The sequence below is a fragment of the Dermacentor albipictus genome, chromosome 2, assembly GCF_038994185.2.
Source record: "Dermacentor albipictus isolate Rhodes 1998 colony chromosome 2, USDA_Dalb.pri_finalv2, whole genome shotgun sequence".
NCBI lineage: Eukaryota > Metazoa > Arthropoda > Arachnida > Ixodida > Ixodidae > Dermacentor > Dermacentor albipictus.
In genome coordinates this window covers 202,137,865-202,159,406 of record NC_091822.1, presented here as the reverse complement: position 1 = coordinate 202,159,406, position 21,542 = coordinate 202,137,865, and the positions used below count along the sequence as shown (strand labels likewise).

General features: G+C 43.6%; 1 protein-coding gene across 3 annotated transcripts in view; it reads right to left on the bottom strand.

Annotated features, from left to right (window-relative positions):
• Nucleotides 1-21,542, bottom strand: part of mTor (serine/threonine-protein kinase Tor) — a 504,957-nt gene that overhangs the window by 258,007 nt on the left and 225,408 nt on the right. For all 3 annotated transcript variants that reach the window (XM_065435416.1, XM_065435418.1, XM_065435417.2), the window contains one exon: nt 13,254-13,388. In XM_065435416.1, the coding sequence (XP_065291488.1) occupies nt 13,254-13,388 (135 nt within the window). The remainder of the gene's footprint in view (nt 1-13,253; nt 13,389-21,542) is intronic.

Below are 21,542 nucleotides of genomic sequence, written 5' to 3'. Positions count from 1 at the left end.
ACCTTCGAGTCATTTGTGCATAAGCTCTCCACTGCAGCCAAGTTACACCTTTGTTAAAAATTAAATTATGTGTTTTTTATGTGCCAAAACCACTTTTATGATTATGAGGCAAGCCGTAGTGGGGGACTCTGGAAATTTGGATCACCTGGAGTTCTTTAATGTGCGCCTAAATCTAAGTACACAAGTGTTTTTGCATTTCGCCCCCATCAATATGCGGCCGCCGTGGTTGGGATTCAATCCCGCGACCTCGTGCTTAGCGCAGCCCAACAGCATAGCCACTAAACAACCACGGCGGGTTTACACTTTTTGTGTGTGTGTGTGGGTGTCTGTGTGTGTGTCATAAGAGCATACTGTACGCCATTTTCCCACAATGAAAGCTTCTGCCCTAGCATGCAGGTAAAAAAAATTTGAGCAAATTGCCCTAGCGATTGTGGAGAGCTTTGTGAAATGATCGCGTTCGGTCAGTCCTTCTCTCATGATGCTCCGGCCAGCTTAGCAAGAGCATCTTCTAACAGCTGCCATCTCATTTAGTGATAGGCATCACGTTCTGCTAGTGTATTCAAGCTATAGCTTCCTAATGCAACGGCAGCACTCTGGCATCAAGCAGCCACACGTGAGCAAACAACAAGAGCGTGCCCCGCACTCCTCGCGTTGGATGGATCCGCTGCATCGCCTCGACATACCATTACGTGAATTAGTTTCGTTGCCGTTTGGTAGGCGGTGCTGTCACGGCGTCCGCCATCACGCTTCTGCCTCACATTATGAGGAGGAGAGTTGCATCTCCGGGAAGGAGCAGAGTTGCATCTCCTAAATTATTTGTTCTTCATGTTAGAGGCCCCGTGTTCTCAGCTTTAGGTGTGTGTTAAAGAACCCCCAGGTGGTCAAAATTTCCGGAGTCCTCCACTATGCCGTGTTTCATAATCAGAAAGTAGTTTTGGCCCATAAAACTCTCTAATTTAATTTTAATGTCAGAGGCAGACATCACTTGCACAAGGAATCTAAATGAATGATCATTAATTAACACAAACTAATTATAGTTTTAATTAGTTACTATTGAGATTTACTAAATGTATCTGGTGAGTTTGCAAGGCATATCTACTTGGAACAAATTTTGAGAAAGACCAGTTTCCAGATAGTAATTACAGAAGTTGGTGACAAAAATACATTGGCGTCTCAGTTACTGTAGAACTTCAATGCATATACCAACGTTTTCTTAAGAAGTAACTGGTACGACAGTGCATTTTTTTGCAAGTTTGACGGAGAATATCACGAAACTCGTGCCATCCTCAGTATTTGCTCTAAGTGTATATATATCGCTTAGCAATCACACGATCTACAACTCTAAAATTGCAATATACAGGGATTGATCCAGAAATAAGGTTCCCAAAGAGCTCCACCCACATGGGAAGGCGCGAGGCAAAATCCGGCAACACTGCTGCGCACGACTGTTCCCCCACTATCGATTCCCCCCGGCCGCGCTTCGCTGTGCCGCTCAATCTTGGTTCAGCAGCGGTCCGATATGGAGGTTCCCATTGTTGATCCCGCCAAGTGCGACATTCATTCCGTAATTAGCTTTTTGCATGCTAAAGGAACTCCACCCGTGGATACTCATTGTCAGTTGACAGAGGTGTATGGCGACAAGTGTATGTCCGTTGAACACGTCCGAAAGTGGTGTAGGGAGTTCAGTGCCAGTCGGAAAAAAGTCCACGATGAAGAACCAAGTGGAAGTCCATTAGTTTCAGAGCAGTTATTGAGATGGTCCAACGCGAAGTGCTCAAAAACAGGAGAATCACCGTCCGTGAACTTGTTGCTCAGATTCCTGGGAGTTCTTAAAGTACAGTGAAAAGAGCTTTGACTGAAAAATTGGGGTATCACAAGTGTTGCGCTCGATGGGCACCACGGCTATTGAGATCAGACCACAAGAAGAAATGCCTTGACTGTGCTCGCCAGTTTTTTCAAAAGTGTCAAGAAGATAAGGAAGGATTGTTGGACTCCATTGTTACAGGAGATGAAACGTGGATGTTTCATTTCACTCCCAAAATGAAACAAAAATCTAAACAGTGGTGTCACCCAGAGTCACCAGTAGCAAAGAAGTTCAAACAAACTCCTTCTGCTGATCAATTTCATGAAACGCGGGACAACAATCAATTCAGACAATTATTGTGCAACACTAAGAAAACTCAGGTCAGCTATCCAGAACTGCTGGCGAGGATGACTGGCAGCCAGTGTAATGCTGCTCCACGACAATGCCCGGCCTCACATCTCCCGTCAAACCTAGGAACTTCTGACAAACTTTGGGTGGACTGTCATGCCCCAGCTACCACAGAGTCCACACCTCACGCCTGGTGATTATCACTTGTCCACCAAGTTAAAACAACATTTGAGTGGCCAACGCTTCTGGAGCGACGATGAAGTCAAACAAGAGGTGAAACGCTTCCTCAATGGATTGGCGGCATTCTACGACATTGGGACACAGAAATTGGAACACTGTCTATAAGAATGCGTAGAAAAAGATGGTGATTATGTAGAAAAATAGAGCAAAGTTTCATCTTTCCAATGATGAGCGAGAATAAACAATGTTGTCTATTTCTAAAATTGATGGGTAGCTTATTTTTGGATCAACCCTCGTATGTCATAAGGTTTTTACTTAAAAAAAAAATTATTTTTTAAAGTTAGTACAGTATGCACTTTGATTTCTCATGAGAGTAATGTCCACTGTGTTAGGTTATCCAGCTCAAGGACTATTGGCTAAGAATGGGCACGAATGGATGGATGGATGGATGAATAACTTTCTTGTGGTCTGTTGGTGCGCGCGATTAGTGCGCAGTGGAGGCCGTTCCCATGTCAGGACAGAGAGGCCATACCCCTCTGATGCGTTTCGGGCCCGATGGACAGCCCAGAGCTGTGCTTCAAGGTCCAAGCTGCATAGAGCTCGGTCCCACTCTTCCTTGGTGGTCCTGGCCCCCAGCACCAGGGGGCGACCCCAAATATGGGACCCCAAATATGGGTGTATGCGGTTGCAGAAACACACCTTAGAGACTCAGAAGAGCCACCAGTTATTGACAATTATGTTTGGGAAGGGTGCAACAGAACTAAGTCGGAAAGAAAGGGAGGGGGAGTCGGAACGCTCATCCATCAGGGAGCCAAATGGAAAAGAGTAAATTCACAATGTCAAGAGCATCTTTGGTTATCAGGTACAATGAGTGGGAAAGAAACTTGGCTGGGCGTTACGTATTTGTGGACCGGAAAAAATTGCACAGAGAAGAATAAAAAGTTAGTGGAATGCATAAGCGCTGATATTAAGGGTTTCGGGAGTGGGTGCTGAAATTGTCCTATTAGGTGACATGAATGCCCACATACAGGATTTAGATGGCTATACCGACAATAACGGGAAGTCAATGCTGGACCTTTGTGAACAAAATAACCTCGTCATCGTGAATACAGGGCCTAAGTGTGAAGGACAGATCACGTGGGAAGTGGGAAACTGGCAATCAACCATTGATTACTGTCTGATGACAGAAGGAATTCATGATAAGTTGAGAGAAATGGTCATCGATGAGGAAGGGTTTGACAGCATAGGGAGTGACCATAAACGCATCATATTGAAAATGGGATATGTAGTTGGGAAAGAGAGCAAGGAGAGCAAAATGGCCAGTCCAAATTTGAACGCTGAACAAATAGCAAATACAGTCACTAGAGTCGAGGAAGGACTTGGCAAATGGCCAAGTAAAGAGTGGGAATATCGTGAGCTTATAAGTGTAATAAAGACAGAAATACGGAAAGAGAACCAACACATTTGTTGGAAAGGAAAAAAGAAACCGAAAAGCTGGTGGAACAAGGAGATATGAGAAGCAATCGCCGAACGACAGAAAGCATCTCGAGAGCACAGGCAGGCAAAGAAGGCGCAGTTGCCACAGGATGAAGTAACCAGTAAATGGGAAATATACCGGGAGAAAAAGTCTATGGTTCAAATACTGGTGCAAGCAAAATTAAAAGGTGAAAGTGAACGTTGGTTGTCAGAAATACATGAGAAACAGAAGGCCGCACCTAGAATATTTTGGAACCACATAAAATTATTAGGCAGGAAGTCAACAACAATACAACAACATATCCTAGACGAAGATGAAAACAGACTCGAAGGAGAAGCGGCAATAAATTACATCCGAAAAGCAACAGCCGAGTCTTTCCAAAGCAATGACGAGGTTATACTTGTTGAAAAAAAAGAGCATGAAAGAGACCCAAGGAGAAAAGCAGCTGGTGCTGACATAATTAAACTGGAAGAAAGCGGAAGAGAAAATTCCTAAGCGTACAGCCACAGGGCTAGACGAGGTTCCCGTTAGGCTGATAAATGAACTAGGACCAAAAAGTAAGGAAGCTCTGGTGAAAGCAGTGGAAAGAACTTTAAAAGATAGACGAATACCAGACAGTTGGCGACAAAGTAGAATGAATTTAATTTATAAAGGAAAGGGGGAGAAAGACAGAATTCACTCGTATAGACCGTTCACCATTACATCGGTAATATACAGGCTAGCAATGCAAGCAATCAAATTAAAGCTTCAAGCATGGACAGAGAATAATGGCATTTTGGGAGAGCTTCAGAATGGCTTCAGAATAGGTAGGCGTTTGGATGACAACTTGTTTGTTCTTACTCAGTGTATTGAAATATCAAAAGCAGAAAGCAGACCGTTGTATGTGGCCTTTTTAGACATTACAAAAGCCTACGACAACGTGGACCGCAACATTTTGTGGGATATCCTGGAAGGGGAAGGCTTAGGTAACGATTGTATACAGCTTTTGAGAGAGATTTACTTAGAAAATACCGTTTGCGTTGAATGGGAAGGGATGAGGAACGAGGAGAAAGTTCATATCAACAAGGGACTGAGGCAGGGGTGCCCTTTATCCTCGCTGTTGTTTATGATGTACATGGTTAGGATGGAGAGGGCGCTAGAAAGAAGTAATATCGGGTTTAATCTCTCATACAAACAGGCGGGTACAGTAATAGAGCAGCAACTCCCAGGTTTATTTTATGCGGACGACATTGTGTTGCTAGCTAACAAGCGAAGTGATTTGCAACGTCTGGCTAATATCTGTGGACAGGAAGGCAACGATTTAGGTTTGAAGTTTAGTGTGAGAAAATCAGGTGTTATGGTATTCAATGAAAACACTGAACAGACAGTGGAGATACAGGGCCAAGAAATACCTCGGGTAACAGAATATAAATACCTTGGTATATGGATAAACGAACGCAATGGATATATGGAAACACAGGAAAAAACCATAACAGTAAAGGGGAAGAGAAATGCAGCCATAATGAAGCACAGAGCGCTATGGGGATACAATAGGTACGAGGGTCCTCCGAGGTATGTGGAAAGGTGTAATGGTTCCAGGACTTACTTTTGGAAATGCGGTTGTTTGCTATAAATCAGGGGTACAATCAGGACTCGACGGGAACCAAAGGTCAGTGGGTCGCCTCGCATTGGGCGCTCATGGGAAGACTACAAATGAAGCTGTGCAGGGTGATATGGGCTGGACTAGTTTTGAAGTGAGGGAAGCTCGCAGTAAAATTGAGTATGAAGAACAGCTGAGGAACATGGAAGAAAGTAAATGGGCTGGGAGAGTGTTCAGGTATCTGTACAGGAAAAACATTGATTCACAGTGGAGGAAAAGAACTAGGAAGCTTACCAGCAAGTATGCGGCCTGTAGGGTGGACAACACAACAGCAAAGGTCAAGCGGAAAGTCAGAGAAGCTGAATTAATCTCATGGGTGGCGGCAATGGAAAATAAACCTGCCATGAGTAACTACTTAAGAGGAAAAAACGAAATCAGGAAAGAAACCATTTATGATAACTCAAAGGAAAGCTCATTACTTTTCGAAGCGAGATCGGGATGCCTTAGAACACGCACCTATAAAGCGAGATATAAGAAGGAAGAAGAAGCATGTGCCTGCTGTGGTAAAGCTAGGGAAACTATGGAGCATGTTTTATTAGAAGGTGAAGACGTCTACCCAGCGGTCGATTTAGGCACCACTGGCCTCCTTGAAACCCTTGGGTTCAGCGGGAGCAGTGGTAAAGCAAACAGGTCCACAATAGACATTAGTAAGAGGCGACTGGAGGATTGGTGGAAGAAAAGTAGGGAAACGACAAAAGACGGAGACGTACAAAAGCACAGTTTGCAATAGGGGATCAGAAAATTTGGGCGTGGTAGTTCATAGTGGTTTTTTGCGTCTTTTTTCATTGTTTAACCTAGGTAGAATATTAGGCAGTATAGTAGCAAGAGCTTGGTGGCGCAACCCACCGCCCCGTTCTAAAGGGGACGCTCATAACATCCATCCATCCATGAATGGGCAAAGTTGTTTATTGGGTCACATACCCAGTGGGACATACCCAGTGAACCAAGTTATCTACTAGGCCAGTAGCAAGTTGGGTATTCAGCCACATATACCCAATGGCCCATGTTGTGTGCTTGGCAAGTCAGCAGCCAGCACATGCCTAGCCGCCGAAGCTAGTAGACAACTTGAGTTGCAAAGTGAGTGATATGATATGATGATGTGGCGTTTAATGGCACAAGGGCCAGGTCTGACAAAGGAGTGCCACCCATGATGTGAGTAAAGTTCCCAAATAATGCTACAGTTGCCGACCAATAATTCGGATACGGATAATTTGGACAGGCTTGATTATTCAGATAGCTCTGCGGCACCAACCCTAGCCCCTATAGACATATGTACAAGGATGATAAAATTTCAGACACCTTACAGTGCACCATGTGATAATTCTGACTCTGACTGCATGAGTGTGTGCTAATTTGGCCACCGAGTTGAGCTGAAATAGCGATGTTTTCGTCTTGATATGTCACCTGCATGGTAGTCGGCCATGTCACAGGTGCTTCCTTGAAACCGAAACTACCGAAGCTTAGTAGATCTAGCAGTTGCTGATAAGAATACAGTGCAGCAATGCCTTCTGCTTGATTCTGTGCCACTCTTATCATCTACCGTTCATGGCCAGCCGATCCCACTGACAATGTGTGCAGAGCATCCCTCTGACAACTAATGAAGCACGAAAAGTGTGAAAAAGAATAGCACAAAAGGAATTGCTGGAAAATTGCACCTACGGAATGTCTAGGCCAAAGGCAACCATATATGCGTGCAGCAGTGCATCAACAAACTTGGGCCATAATTTTAGGGCCTCACTTTTGATGGTACTTTTATTTTCAGAATATTTTGCATGACTAGCATCAGACACATCAATGAGTGGCAGCATTTTTGCACTGTGATATGATAGTGTACTTGGCACTGTGCCAAGAATGCTGACACTTGCAGACGCCGATGCATCTTGCACTGGTGATGTGAAATTGAAGGTATCCCCAAAGAGACAAGCTGAGAATTTGGCACCCTTTTTTTGGTCACTTGTGAAATAAAGTGACTTTTTTTTTGGCGAATCTAGTATTTCCAACTTTTGATTATTCAGATCATTTGGTGGTGCCAATCAGGTCCAAATTATCGATCGGTGACTGTATTGGCACTACAATTTTTCGTTTATTATAATTTCCCCCACAATAGGTAGCACTTTCCTTAAAGAAACAGTGGGTTTGAGATCGTCTCTATTAAAAGAAATGAGTGCTTTTTTATATTTTACGGCATGTAATGAAGTGTTTGGTGACAAAGATGCAGTTTTTTTTAATTAAAAGAGAGAGAGAATGCAAAAAGGAAGTGAACTGAACAAATTTAGAGTCCGACACAATTTAAAGTATCTTTAACCATTGTTAATTACATAACTTAAAGGATGCATGAATGCAGTCTAAAGCCATTCAGGGTGTTAATCACAACAACAGATTGGAACCAGGGTGTCTACTATGGTGACATTTCCGAATTCCCTGAGTGCCTTTGCAAAATTCTCATAGTGACACAGACTTCTGTTTAATGTCAAGACAAGCTGACAGCATGTCACCCAATGCTGTCACTCTCTAGTAAGCATGTTAAAAATAAAAAAAAGAGCAACACGACTTAATCCAGCTTTAATAGTAAGGAGTAAGATTTCTTTTATTAAAAAAAAGAATCCGAAGGGAGGGTTAGTAAAATGCACAGCAAATAAAATATCTTCCTTTAAAAAAAATGGTGAAAATCATTGCAAATCAAGTTGAACATTCCCAAATACGAATAAAAAGGAGCTGCATACAGAAACAAGTATTTTCGAACATCCCCTTCAGTCACGAATCATGATCTACTGTCAATACACGTGTGAAACATAGATGGTGTTTGAGATTCCACTGAAAGCAAATTAAAGTTGTAGAATGACTTAGCATTTTATGATGAGTCATCATAATTACAAAGTAACTAAATATTTCAATATTGTAAAGTCAGTCATGCTACGTTTCCTCATAAAAAGGATTAAATACCCTGCTCAAATTACATGCATAAGTTAATCATTGGCCTCAAGCATTTCAAGAGAGAAAAAAAATATATGTATTTCGAGGTTGCTACCGACAAGCCCCATGTCAAACATCACATAAATCATGGCAGTGCCTTTACCAAAGTGGTAATCTGTAATGATACATATGAGAAGTAAAACAGAAGTAATTTAGGTTATCGGAATGTTCAATTTACCCAAAGCTTAATGTTCGTGCTCTATTCCTTGCTACCACTGCAGAGAAATGCCAAAAATAGGTTGCATCCACAAATGTGCATGCCGTGACTGCAGGGGACATGAGCTATTTCAATCAATTGATAGCAAGCTCATTGGTATGAGGCCTAAACTTTGGTGAGATCCTCTCTCAACAGCTTGGTAGTCAACCTCAACTGTCCTGACATACTCTCAGACCATGCACAACGCCTTAGTGTTTATTAAGAATTTATTTTGGCTTGGATGAGACACCTGCATCTCGGCATCGGCATCAGCCAACATTTCGTTTCTTTGAGCCCAAGCGCCTTCAAAGAAGCGGCGGCACGCTTTCCTTTCCTGTTCATTCCTCAATGTGTAGGTCCTTTTTGTTCTTGCCTTCCTTCCACCACGCGTTTGCCCCACAGACCATTTGAAGCATCCTCTTGGTCAGTTGTACAGTCAAGATCTGATTTTTGGACTCCACACGGGCTGCGAAAACGACCCGAAAATCGAGCAGTTCTAAAAAAGGAATGCATGTCTTTTACAGCTTTTAAGGGCTTAAATCGCCACAGGCAGATCCGGAAAAGCTCTGAAGACATGCCAGTAAACTTATTAGGCATATCGGCGCTCGTAGTGTGACAAGAGATGGTGGGTGCACGTGTGTATAATTAAGGAATACGTACTGTGTCCTGTGACAATTGCCCCTTCGCACTCTTGTTATGCTTCACCGTAATACTTTCGTGTATGCTTCACCGCGTAACATTTATGTATTGAGGCGAAGCTGACTTTCGGGAACCGGCATTATGCAACGCGCCGTGCTTTACGATCTTCGAAGCCAATCGCAAGGACTACAATGACGGAATCAGGGCCATTGCTTACAGCGGTAAATTTTTTCAATGGAAACACGGCGGCAAACAGCCAGAATCTTAATAGCGAACGTTGAAGCAGCTAGGCCTAGCATTTTCCACAGAGGCGAGGTAATCAAAGCGGCGGCAGTGGTAGCTTTGATTAATGCCGTTTCGGACCTGCGGTCACAGCAAAAAGTCCGGAAAATCAGATGGCGAAGGGCTCTTGTGTCCGAAATTATTCAATAATTCTTATACATTGACTCTATGGGTGGTGCCGCGGAGCTGTCCGAATTATCGGGTGTCTGGAAAGTCGGTCATTGACTGCACACTGGCAACTCCTCCAGCCGGCGACATGGCATCAAAGACGATTCCTTACGATTCCTTTCTGTTACTCGAGCCAGCATTATTGCAACTTTCATCACCTTTAATAAAATCACAGCAAGTTTTCCCTGACAGAAGCACATATTCCCCAAGTTTTCCCTGAGTATTTTCAGACTATTCCAAATCCCTGAGAATTCCCAGTTTTCCTGGTTAGAAGACACCCTGGAAATGTTCGAATAAAGTAGACTTTCATTAATTCGATCCCGACCGAAGATGCTGGCTCGCGCCCATGTATTTCTGTAGGCTCAAACGTTCATTATTATTGTGAAAGCATTATATGTGCCATGAGGCAGGAAAGCTGGCGTTGTCCAAGAGTGGTAACAAAGATCATCATCATCAGTGACATCATCAGCGTGTTGTCATATGTTATACAGACTTACAGGGCAACTCCAGCGTTTTTTCAATGTCCACTGATCTTAATAAAATTTTGAATATACATTCTCTTTTGTACTCTGATTATTTGTGCCAAGCAATATGGCTGCAAGTCATTTAGTTTTCCTGAAAGTGAATTTTAAAGACTGGCTGTGTTCCTGACTCATGACTTTTTACTGGCCTCCCTGTGTTTGTGATGTCACAGACTACGCTGCCACCGCCAGTGAAATAGTCGCCAGAATCGTCACTGTCTAGTTCAAAAAATCTGTAAAGGCTTTGTGTCGCCAGGAGACATAATCAGCTTGGTTCGTTTGGCGTTAGCGCCATATGTACTGCATGTTTAGCATGCTTTCTGCCTGTTTACATTACGGTAGTGTAGGACCCGACGTCATCGAGTCATCATGACGTCACATGAAGCAGCTACCAGTTTCTGTTTCAGTATCTCATTTATCGGTTATGTAAAATTATTGATGAATTTCAAAGAAAATTGAACCATCCTACCGGTGACAGGACTGTCGATGCCATTTTAAAATGACAATATCCTAATATGGTTAAAAAATGCCGGAGTTGCCCTTTAAAGGTGGAGCAAAGTGAATTAAGGTGAAGTGAATGAAGGTGAACTAAAGTAAATTAAGGTACAATTTAGAGCAAGGTGGATTAAGGTTGAGTTGTGAAGGATATGTGACAACGTATGATGTCACGTATCATGGACGTAACCAACTGATTAGAGAACTTATAATGCTTTTGCATTCAAATCATGTAAGAATGCTTAAGTGAGCATAAATTTTTTCGATCTTAAAATTGGCATTCACCGGATAATCCGAACTTCGTCTGTCTCGGTGAAGCTTAGGGGAGACAGAATGTGTTGAACACAAGTCGCTTCCCATCAAAATTGCCTATTTTCAACGACCTAGGAAGATTTTCAAGCAATAACGGTAGCTCACAATGTCGGACTATGGTATGTGATTACAAGGTCTAATGGGCACATTTTATTTTCGAAGGAAATTGGGCAGCAAATTGCCTGCGTGGAGCAATCAGATATCAAACCAAAACTGCCTTTGTGGCATTCCTATGATTTGCCACATAACATGACTTTATTGCAACGAAGATACTCGTGTGGAAAAGCAGACTTAAAGGGCAATTGAAGCCCTTTTTAAAAAAATGAGCTTTCAGTGAATTACTAGTTTTTCACCCCCCGAATAGGCAAATCATAGTTTATCAGGGCAGAAATCACTGCTACTCGCTTTATTTAACAAAAACAAGCGGCAGCATCAGTGGGAGATGGGCTCTAACAAAGACAATCATAACGTCATCTCGGGTGTCAGCGGTGTGTGTGATTCAAATAGAGTGCTCATGTGACCTTTGTATTGACGTCATCCTCACGCCCTATCTTTCGCCGCTACACTCAGTGCGTGAGGGGGGGCAGAGCTTCAATGAAAATTTGAATGGTGATTGCAGCACTGCTAAGTGCACAATAGAGAAAATAACTTCAGGAGTTGAATTATACTGTGGCGGCCTTCAAAACCATCGTAACCCTTCCAATTTTAACACCTCTTCAGCTTCCCTTTAAGGAAATCAGCCACCATTAAAAAAACAATCGGTCTACATTAGATTTATACTTTGGTTAGAAGCTTTAAGTCATTTCGATGTTAGTTTTCTACTTTGCAAATATAGAAAGTTGGCACGCATTTTATTCAAAGGCGTGTTAAATTCAAGCAAATACTGCCAAATGAATCTACTGTGTTGTGAGGTTTTTTCTGCATCTTTTCTAGTTCAACCTGCCAAAATTGATCAATTTCATCGGCCCCATTGGGGTCGAATTAACGGAAGCTGACTAGAGGAGTAAGTGCCTATCAGGGGCCGTATTCTGAAACGTTTCACTTTGGCGATACTATCGCCTCGGCGATAGTTTGATTGGCTGGTTGAGCAACATTGGACGATGTAGCTCATCTGATTTTGCTAAAACAACCAATTGGCATGCACCTGATCGTGAACTATCCAGGCGATAGTATCGCTTCGTAGTATCGCCGAAGTAGATGGTTTCAGAATACGACCCCAGGAGATTTGTCATGCCCACAATCACCTTCATTTTTGCAAACAGTAAATGGTGAGAGATCTTGGTTCAAATACACCCAGTCTATTTCCCTTGCCACAGTTGCTCAGCAGCTATGGCATCTCGTGGCTGAGCCCAGGACCATAGGTTTGCTGATTTCTAGACATGGCACGTGTAACTTGACTAAATGGGAAACAAAATCAAAGCTCTCCTGCTAGCACGACACTATGCATTTCTATTGCCTTCAAAGATGAAAAATGTAGAAACACTTAATCATGAGGATGACACATTGTGCAATAAACAGACATGCAAGTAAGCTAGAGCCACTAGCAAATGAAAGATGTTCTAGGCAACATAATCTGACTTGTCATGAGCATCATTGTTGATTAAAACCTCATTCCAAGTTTAAAGCAATAAGGGCACATCATCAAGTTAAAAGATATACACAGCCTTTGCCAAGTACTGAGCATGGTAGCTTTTAGTGAAATTCCGCAAGCTAATATACCACATATTTAGTTCAACCAAAACTGTTATGGCCTGAGCTTCAAGCAGAAACACGGCTGCAAGTACAACTCTAAGTTCCTTGGTATATGAGAGTCAGCTTCCCCAGTGCTTAAAGCACAAGCTTAGCTATGGTGTGCTGGAAATCCCACTAGCAGTGAATTGTTGCACAAGAGGACAGGCTACACCCCCCCCTTTTTTTTTATCACCTCCCCACATAAGCACAAGAAACCACTGCAAAGGCACAAGAGTACATGGACAAAATTATGCCATGTGCCCTTGGGTGATGCTTGTTGGCACAGCAGTTCTTTGTGCTGAAGATGTGCCAAGAACCCCACAAAGCTGTTCCAGTTAGGTAAATAATTTTTTTTTCCATGTGGCATCCAAGGACACTTAGTAAGAGCTACGCACTGGTATGATCATCCACCACACTGTCATGACCATTCAAACAGCATGTAGGTTCCACCCGGCACAGGCAAAAAGCACATACAAGGGTGCACTCACTTCTCTCCGAATGCTACTGGACTGCTCTGTCTTGAGGAAGTTCAGCAGCACATCGAGAAGAGTGGGATACTTGTGGTATGGCTCCACTACGTAGCCAGTGCTCTCAACCAGCTGACCAAGTGTCCAGAGACTGATCTGAGGATAGCAGACATAACAATTTAAGCATATCCAATGCATAAGTTGCAATCTATCAAAAGCGAACCTTTAATAATGTGCTGACGTAAATACTATACAAATAATTGTAATGTTTATTCACTTTATGCAACATGTAAGGTCATGCAAAGTTATGTCTATGCACTGCACAGGTCACAATTTTGATGTCATGCAATGTTTGTGTTTATATATTATACTGCTCACAGGCTATCCTGAAATACAAACACCAATTCAGGCAGATGCATGCTGTGAAGCGTCGATGCAGTGATGTCACAAGGAGAAAGGTGATGTTTGCTGAGGGAAGAATGGTGAGGAGAGGTGTATGCAGGGAGAGGTACGATATGCATGTAAATGAGATTAATGTAAGGGTGCGTGAATACCTGAATTTTTTATTTTGAATCGACTAGAGAATATGTGAATAATTCGATTCGCAAATAGAATATCTAATATTCGATTTCTCTAATATCAGTACCTCCGGTAATCACCTGACCATTGTTGGGGCCTTGGCGCATGCAGCGTTCCCACGACACACAATCTTTATCAGTACAAGGTTCAACCAGGTCAACCTGATCGATCTAAACAATTAACACTATGTGAACAGAAGGAACAACAAGCACAGCACATGTTGAAAGCACGAAAGCATGTGTAAAGATCAGGCCAATTAGCTACCGGAAGGCATGCTGATCGCATCTAATATGAGAGTTGAGTGTTCACATACACAGATTTGTGGAGTTTGGAGCTTTGACCCACATGCGAGCATACAGACAAACTTGCACGCATGCTTGCGGTAGTTGCCGGCTGGACATGAATGCCGCTTCAATGCCCATCAATCTAACCCATACGCGTGATCTTGCGACTAAGGCTCGTAATCAAATCTGCTGGCGATGAATCTTTGTCATATCCTCACGATTGGCCACACTGTCTAGCCTGTTAGGAGTAATTTGAGCTGCATTGTTGGGTGTCAGTGACTAAATTTATAGTTACCAAATCAACCAAATCTCAAATCTCAAAGCGGTTGCACGACCCTCAGAAAGCCAATAAATCATCTTGCTAACGGAAGCAACTGCATGTTCATGGCTGCCATCATCGCAAAATAATGTACGGTAGCCCCTCGTTCCACACGCCATTCATAGGTGTGCAAGAGTCTCTTTTCGTAGCTTAGAGTGACCCATCACAAGACTAGGTTTAGATTTACGTGGTGGGCTCGAAAATATCACGTCACAGCACACTGACCCTCGGCTGCAGATGCATTTACACAGACAGCAGAGGGACGTGGAAGAAAAGGGGGGAGGGGACGTCACTCAAACTTGCCATGGGCTTTCTGATTGAAGAATTTGAGAACTCTTTACCATCGGTGCCATAATCAGATCAAATCAAAACGGAATTTTATTACACAATAATATGAAAAGTGCATACAAAGATATTTGGTTCCACAGCCTAAAGCGGCTAGTGATGGGTCCAATACGAAAAATGTATTGCGATACTAGTTAGCAGTCTTTTAAAAACAAAACAGCGAAAGTATCATACATAGGTGGTAAATACTATATATAATCACAGAACTGTGCTAAAAACAAACAAGACAAAAACAGAACTCAAGAATGTGCTTGACAAGATAAGAAGTGGCATTTGCATGTAATGTCAAAATTTCTTGCGAGTTTTATTTCAAGAGGCAAATTGTTCCACAGCTTAACACCAGAGAATTGAATTAATCTTTCGCCGTACACATTCGAACATAAAGGGAGATTAACATTACCGTTGCGTGCATGCCATGTGTTTAACGACGGAAACGTGAAAATGGCATGCGGCAGAGGTATGTTTGTGTTTATTATATTATTTACTAAGCACCGTGCGGAGCACTGCTGAGTGGTGTGATGCGCATCCCCTGCTTTTGTCTGTTGCACAGACTGACCTTAACCAGCTGACAATAACCCACAGAAGCCACCTCCCATAAGAATGAAAAAGCACTCCGTTTCCTCGAGGAAAGCTGGAAAGCAGTTCTTCGAAAGTAATAGAGGATTGCCATTAAGCACAGTATGGCCCACTATTACACTAAAAACTGCATCAATATTTAAGACAACTTTGCTATTTCTTCAGCTTCAGAGGTAAAAAAAACACACAGTTCTATTTGACAGGCATTCAATCAATAAAAAATATTTTCTAGACCTTTGCATACGAACTGTTATCAGTGCTGGCATATTAATTTGGTGACCCCTCTAATAAGAGTAGAGCATACTATGCATCTTGATTCATAGGTACCCAAGTTACTGATAGCTAGCAATATTCTTGTTATGTAATGTTATTAGCCTCCTGAGCATGTGCAGTACTGTCTATTTTGCACAAAATTTAGGAGCATGAATGTTTGTGCTCAATTTTCTGATATTCAATATTCGCCTTTTTTCTTGATTCGATTCAACTCAATACTCGATTTGAAATCTACTATTCGGGATTTCCACACCCATAATTTAATGCTCTACCAATTGAGCTACCATGGCAGCCATTCTCCAGTGCGCTCAGTACATATAACAGTCTACTAGATCTAGTGCACACTTGAAATGACACAAACTTGGATTGACCCAGCTCAACGAGCCTTGGATATGACAGTGGAGTGGTCATCGCCTCTAAAGCAAATGCAGTATAGTACATTTTTAACACTTCCACACTTCACGCCACACACACGCTCGAGAGGGCAGATGAAGATCTTATGGGAATAGGGTGGCAGTGATAGCTACGGCAGGCCATAAAGGTGTGCCCCTGAAACCTCCATGGCTGCATTTTATGCTGTGGCTACAAACACGTCTCAGAGCATTTCTGATCCTCATCCATATAGGCATCACTTCACCTACACTGAAATTGGAATTACTGTCCCACTGGTCTCTGTTTTTATCAAGAGGCAAAAAATTTTTATCAGCACAGAGCAGTGTCAGCCCCCATAGTGTGTAGGAGCAGTGCAGTAAGAATTTGCATGACATAAAGTAACCAAGGTTGTCGGGATAAGGGAGGGATGCCAACAGTGATATGCCTCGGCCCACCGAGCCCCACAGTTGACACATGCCTGCCCATCAACCGCAGTCTGGCACAAGCTCGAGGAAACAATAGACGACAACCACATGTACACTCGGAAAGCATTTATTATATCTACAGCTAACACTTTGAACAGGCCAGCTATAGTTGACATCCATGAGGGTTCCCTCGAAGAGAATAATATGGTAGGTAAAGAAGGGCTTTTGAATTACCAGCTTGGGATATGGGCGGCCACGGTGATCGCCACGGCAAAAATGCGGTTGACTAACCACGTGTGGGAAAACGGGAGCGGTGGCAGAGACTTCCACACTCACCTCTTGCAGGTGACCAAAGAGACCCTACCCTGGCTATATTAGAGGAATCTCACGTGACACACCCAGTGGTGCCGATGGCGCTTGCAATTCACATGTCCTGCCCGCAAAAGGAAGGTTTCCCCCTCTTCCCAACTTTCTTTGCATGCAAGTGTCCAATGCGACGTTTGCTGTGCGTACAACAGTCATTGGACCTGAGGATTCCCACATCCCTCCCTCCTATGGCAGAGAAGCAGATGCGATGGTAAACCCTGGCAGGAAATGGTGGAATCCACATTGATAGGTAGCACAGTCGTGTGTGGCGGTGGTTCAGATATGGCAGCTATTGCAGTGGTTGATGATGATGTGGACTAAAGGCGGCTTGGCCTCAAGGGCTGCGCCGCCACGTCCACCAGGGAAACAGGTGAGGAAGCAGCCCATGCACCAGCACAAGCAATGTTGCACAGACGCATCATCATATGAGTATATGACGGTGGCTCTTCCTTGTTGTGGCTGCCATGTGCTGCTGCATCAGACTGGGAACAGGGAGGGGCCTCCGCTGCAATCTGAGGCCGAGACATCAGGCAGGGATGTGGACAATGGCAGCAACAATTAGGTCCAGGTGGCTTCACTCATTCTGCAACGTTGCTGAGATGCACTCCACAAACAATTAAGGCAGTGAGACCGCCGCAGCATCAGCCATCTGATGCGATGCCGAACTGCACGTCTACCACATAGTTTTATCTGGTAATGAAAAACTAAGTCCGTTTGAATGAAGTTATTCACTTTGACTGAATTTTCCTGCTTTGATTACAGCATGAAAGTGGGCGTTGCTCGTCTGAACAAATTGCTTCATGGTCCCTCGGGTTTTCCGTTATTCCGCCTGCAATATATTGAGTCCATTTAAAAAATAAGCTTTCTGATTCGAATGAGTTTTCTGCTCGGGCAAGTATAGTAAAACTAGTGAAACTGTTTGCACACGCGATATGCCACGGCATGGTCATCTTCGAACATGCAACCGGCAGCTCCAAAGGGCCTTAGGTCTAATCGCATCCATGACGGATACCATTGAGCCACTGCAAGGGGATACAGGACTAGCTAAGTGGTTCCTGCCCCCTCCTCAACATGCAGCATTCCGAGCAGACTCCTGGGACTGCACCTCGCTAATTTCCCAGCCAGCATTTCCGGTGCCCGACTCTCAGAGCCAAAGAAACGGAAAGGAGAATATTTACATATGTACAGCAAAATTCGGCCACTACGTCGGCTGCTCTATCTCTATTCCGGTGCGACCTTCGTTGTGCACCCTGCATGGCCCACATGTCATAGGTTTCTTCAGAGAAAACTCACTGTAAATCTCAGTGTCTACACAAGTTCGGTGACACTGGTTCAGAATTAACTTGCAGCCAAGAAAGCATATGCCCAACCTAGCTTGGGTGAGGCCTAACACTAGTCTGAACTAAGCCTTCCTCACACCGAACCGATTGTCGTTCCATTTTCCAAGAGCTTGTCCCACGTTGGGCGCTAAATGTCGGGATAAGGGGGGATGCCAATGGCACTATGCCTCGGCACACGAAGCCCCATACTAGGTCCACACCTGCCCATCAACTGCACTTTGTTTTCTTCCTAGTGCTTAGTGTTTTAAGATGGTGATGAAAAACTGAAACAAAATCAAGCTGGTGTGTGATCCCAAAATATGATGCTGCCAGAGTGAAATGTGACGCTCGTTTCGCACCCCCTGCCGCAGAGAACAGCAGCAGATTTGGGTTATCGCCCATTAAAAGCATGCAGTACGTTACCAACAGCACTATGCCACATGTGCTGTGAAACATATGCCGCATTTTTGCGCACTAAAAATTTCTAAAATTTAACAGTAATGTCGAGGTGCGGATTGTATACAAATTTCGCCTTAGGGTGTGGCTTCACGGCAGCAAGCAACACACTGCTGTGAAGCCACATTTCAAGGCAAGGATCTCTGCCATTCAAAATTTCATTATCTCCTTGGGAATCCTGCCCTCTCCCGATCCCTAGATGCTGAAGCTCCCTTTTCCCCTCCTTCATGGTCAGCCATTCTCCTCTTCTTTGCGGGGCACCATCTTGAGTATAGGGTGATTCCACAAGAAATCAAACATATTAGAGGCTCGATTGCACAACATTTGGACGACACACATAGAAGAGAAACGCACACCACAGAACGCTGCTTGCAACTATCGTTTTATTCCCTTGTCAATTGAGTAAATACTGGAAGATACTCATGGGGGGGGGGGGGGGGGGGAAGGAGGGTAACGACAGAAACAAAAAGATTTTTACAAACATGGCCATCCACCAATGCCAAGCCAGCTTTGTCATGTGATCATTTTTGACACCGCAAAAAAAGGAACCATGACACAAAATTACAGATTAGCACATGAGGAAATCTATTTCCTTTGCACTAAGGAAGGCTCAGGCATTCAAAAGTTGTAAAATGAGCCATGGTTAAGTCATGTTACAGAAATGCGTTGCAAAAATCGTGCCATCACAGCATTGCTGACAGCTTTCGGGAGCAAACGCGCAGGCTCACGGGGGCAGGTTATCCGCTCCATGTACAAGTATCTGTGGCTCAATGTTTGTTCAAGAAAATTGGAACCAGGGCACCATTACCTGGGAAAGAGCTTTGCGGTCAAAGCACACAAGAAAAAATAGTGGTGATGCCGTACATCCATTCGATCGCGCACCGAGTTAAGAAAATTGGTGAAAGATGTGATGTAAATGTGGTGTTTTCCGCACTGGAAAAATTGCTGAGCACGTGTACAAAGGCTAACCCAGGTGCCACACAGAAACGAGGCTGTGAAACACAGCACACAAAAAAGTTCGTCAACTGCACTAAGGGAGTGGTATATTCCATTCCACTTCAGTGCGGCAGAAACTACATCGGTCAGACTAGACAATGTTTGAATGAAAGATTAAAGGAGCCTGACTATAACGTTTCAAAAGCAGTTGCCGGACACCTTGGCATACATTGTAGATATTGCGGATGTCGGCCATTGTTTAAGAAATGCAATACTGTGAGCAAAGATGGCAGCCAAATGACACGAGAAATAATCGAAGCTGCTGAGATTGCACGTTTGGGAAGTATGTGTGTGAGCATGCCATCAGCCTCCCTTAGTGCAAAGGAAATAGATTTCCTCACGTGCTAATCGGGAAGTTTGTATCGTGGTTCCTTTTCTGCGATGTCAAAAATGATCACATGACAAAGCTGGCTTGGTGGATGGCCATGTTTGTAAAAATATTCTTGTTTTTGTCATTGCCCCCCCCCCCCCCCCCCCCCCCGAGTATCTTCCAGTATTTATTCCATTGACAAGGGAATAAAACGATAGTTGCAAGTAGCACTCTGTGGTGCGCGTTTCTCTTCTGTGTGTAGACCAAACATTGCGCAATCTAGCCTCTAATATGCTATACCAACACGCCCAGTCTTCAACCTTGGAAAGATCAAACATGCATGTCCGCTTGATATTTTTTGTTTTGTCTGTTCTTTTTATGTCATGTAGGAATATTCAAACTGCATGGAACTGAAAATTTTACTCCTGAAAAGCATTCCCAGCAAGCAAAAAATATTTGAAAGTGGCAGCACGAGCATCCTTGTATTGCTTACCACAATATTTTCCAATTTCACGGCCGAATTAAATGCAAACTAAAAACGTTGTGTCGAATACCTTTTCTGCTCATTTTAATATGCTTCACAGTAAATAAGTTCCATACGTTTCTTTTTATACTGTCCCCAAACTAAATAGTAAAGCCAGTTCCACATAGTGAAAGCTGTCAAAACAGCGAAGCTGGTGGTCGTTTTCTCAAGTCTGAACTCGTCTTTAGCACGATTTTCATGAAAGTCTTTTGTCTCGTTGTCGTTTTGCTAGATTCGAGCTTCGCTTCTGAACTGCGCACACTCTTCAGTTGCATGAGGTTGGGTTCAAGCCACAGTCTACCACACCTTGCAGCTGTGGCTGCACTTACGGTCAAGGAATTCTCTCTTAAACTGTCTATCGGCACTCTCCATAGGAGAAATCTCCCTGTGTCGATGTCTCTACTCAGCCTCCTACTCTTGAAGTTGGGGGTTAGCTTGCTTCTGCTGGTGCTTGGCTTGGGTTGCCTTCTCTTGGAAAGTGGGGACTGGCTTCCCTCCACCAGCACTTAAATTGTGCTTCCCATTCTCAATCCTCGGCAGTAGCGGCTTCCCTCCGCTGGCACTTTCCTTGTGCTCCTCGGTCTCGAAGCTCAGGATTTGCATGAAGTTGGTGCTGCCGCTCTCATGCAAGCTCCCACTGCAGCTCATGCCCAGCAGAATCCATGGGACGAAAGGGTGCACAGTGGCGAAACACCTGCTCCTATACTCCTCTCCTCCCTCTCCCCTGGCACGCGCTCTGCCCTATGCCCTCCTGCGTGACACCGGACAACGGACGTCGAAGGCTTGACTTAGGACAGCTCCACTGTTAAAAATGTAAAAAAAAATCGAAACATTGCCTAAATCAGAAAAATTGTGTAACTTTGATGCGTCTTGGCACATTTTCTATTTTGTACATAAACTTGAAAAAAGTGTCAAACATAGAACGTTTTCTTTGCAACATTTATGCAACATATTATCTTCCTACATAAAATGGAAGAGAAGAAAAAATAGTACAATAAACAAGTAAAAAAAAAATTCATTTTGAAAAAATAAAGTAAGAAGACTCCGGTTGCAATTTTGGAAAAGAAAAGGAATATTCTGGATGGAAACCTACTTATCTCGGGCAAAACGTGGGTGCGATAATATATTTCCCCATTGTCACTATCCACCCGGGTTCGTGAACAAGGG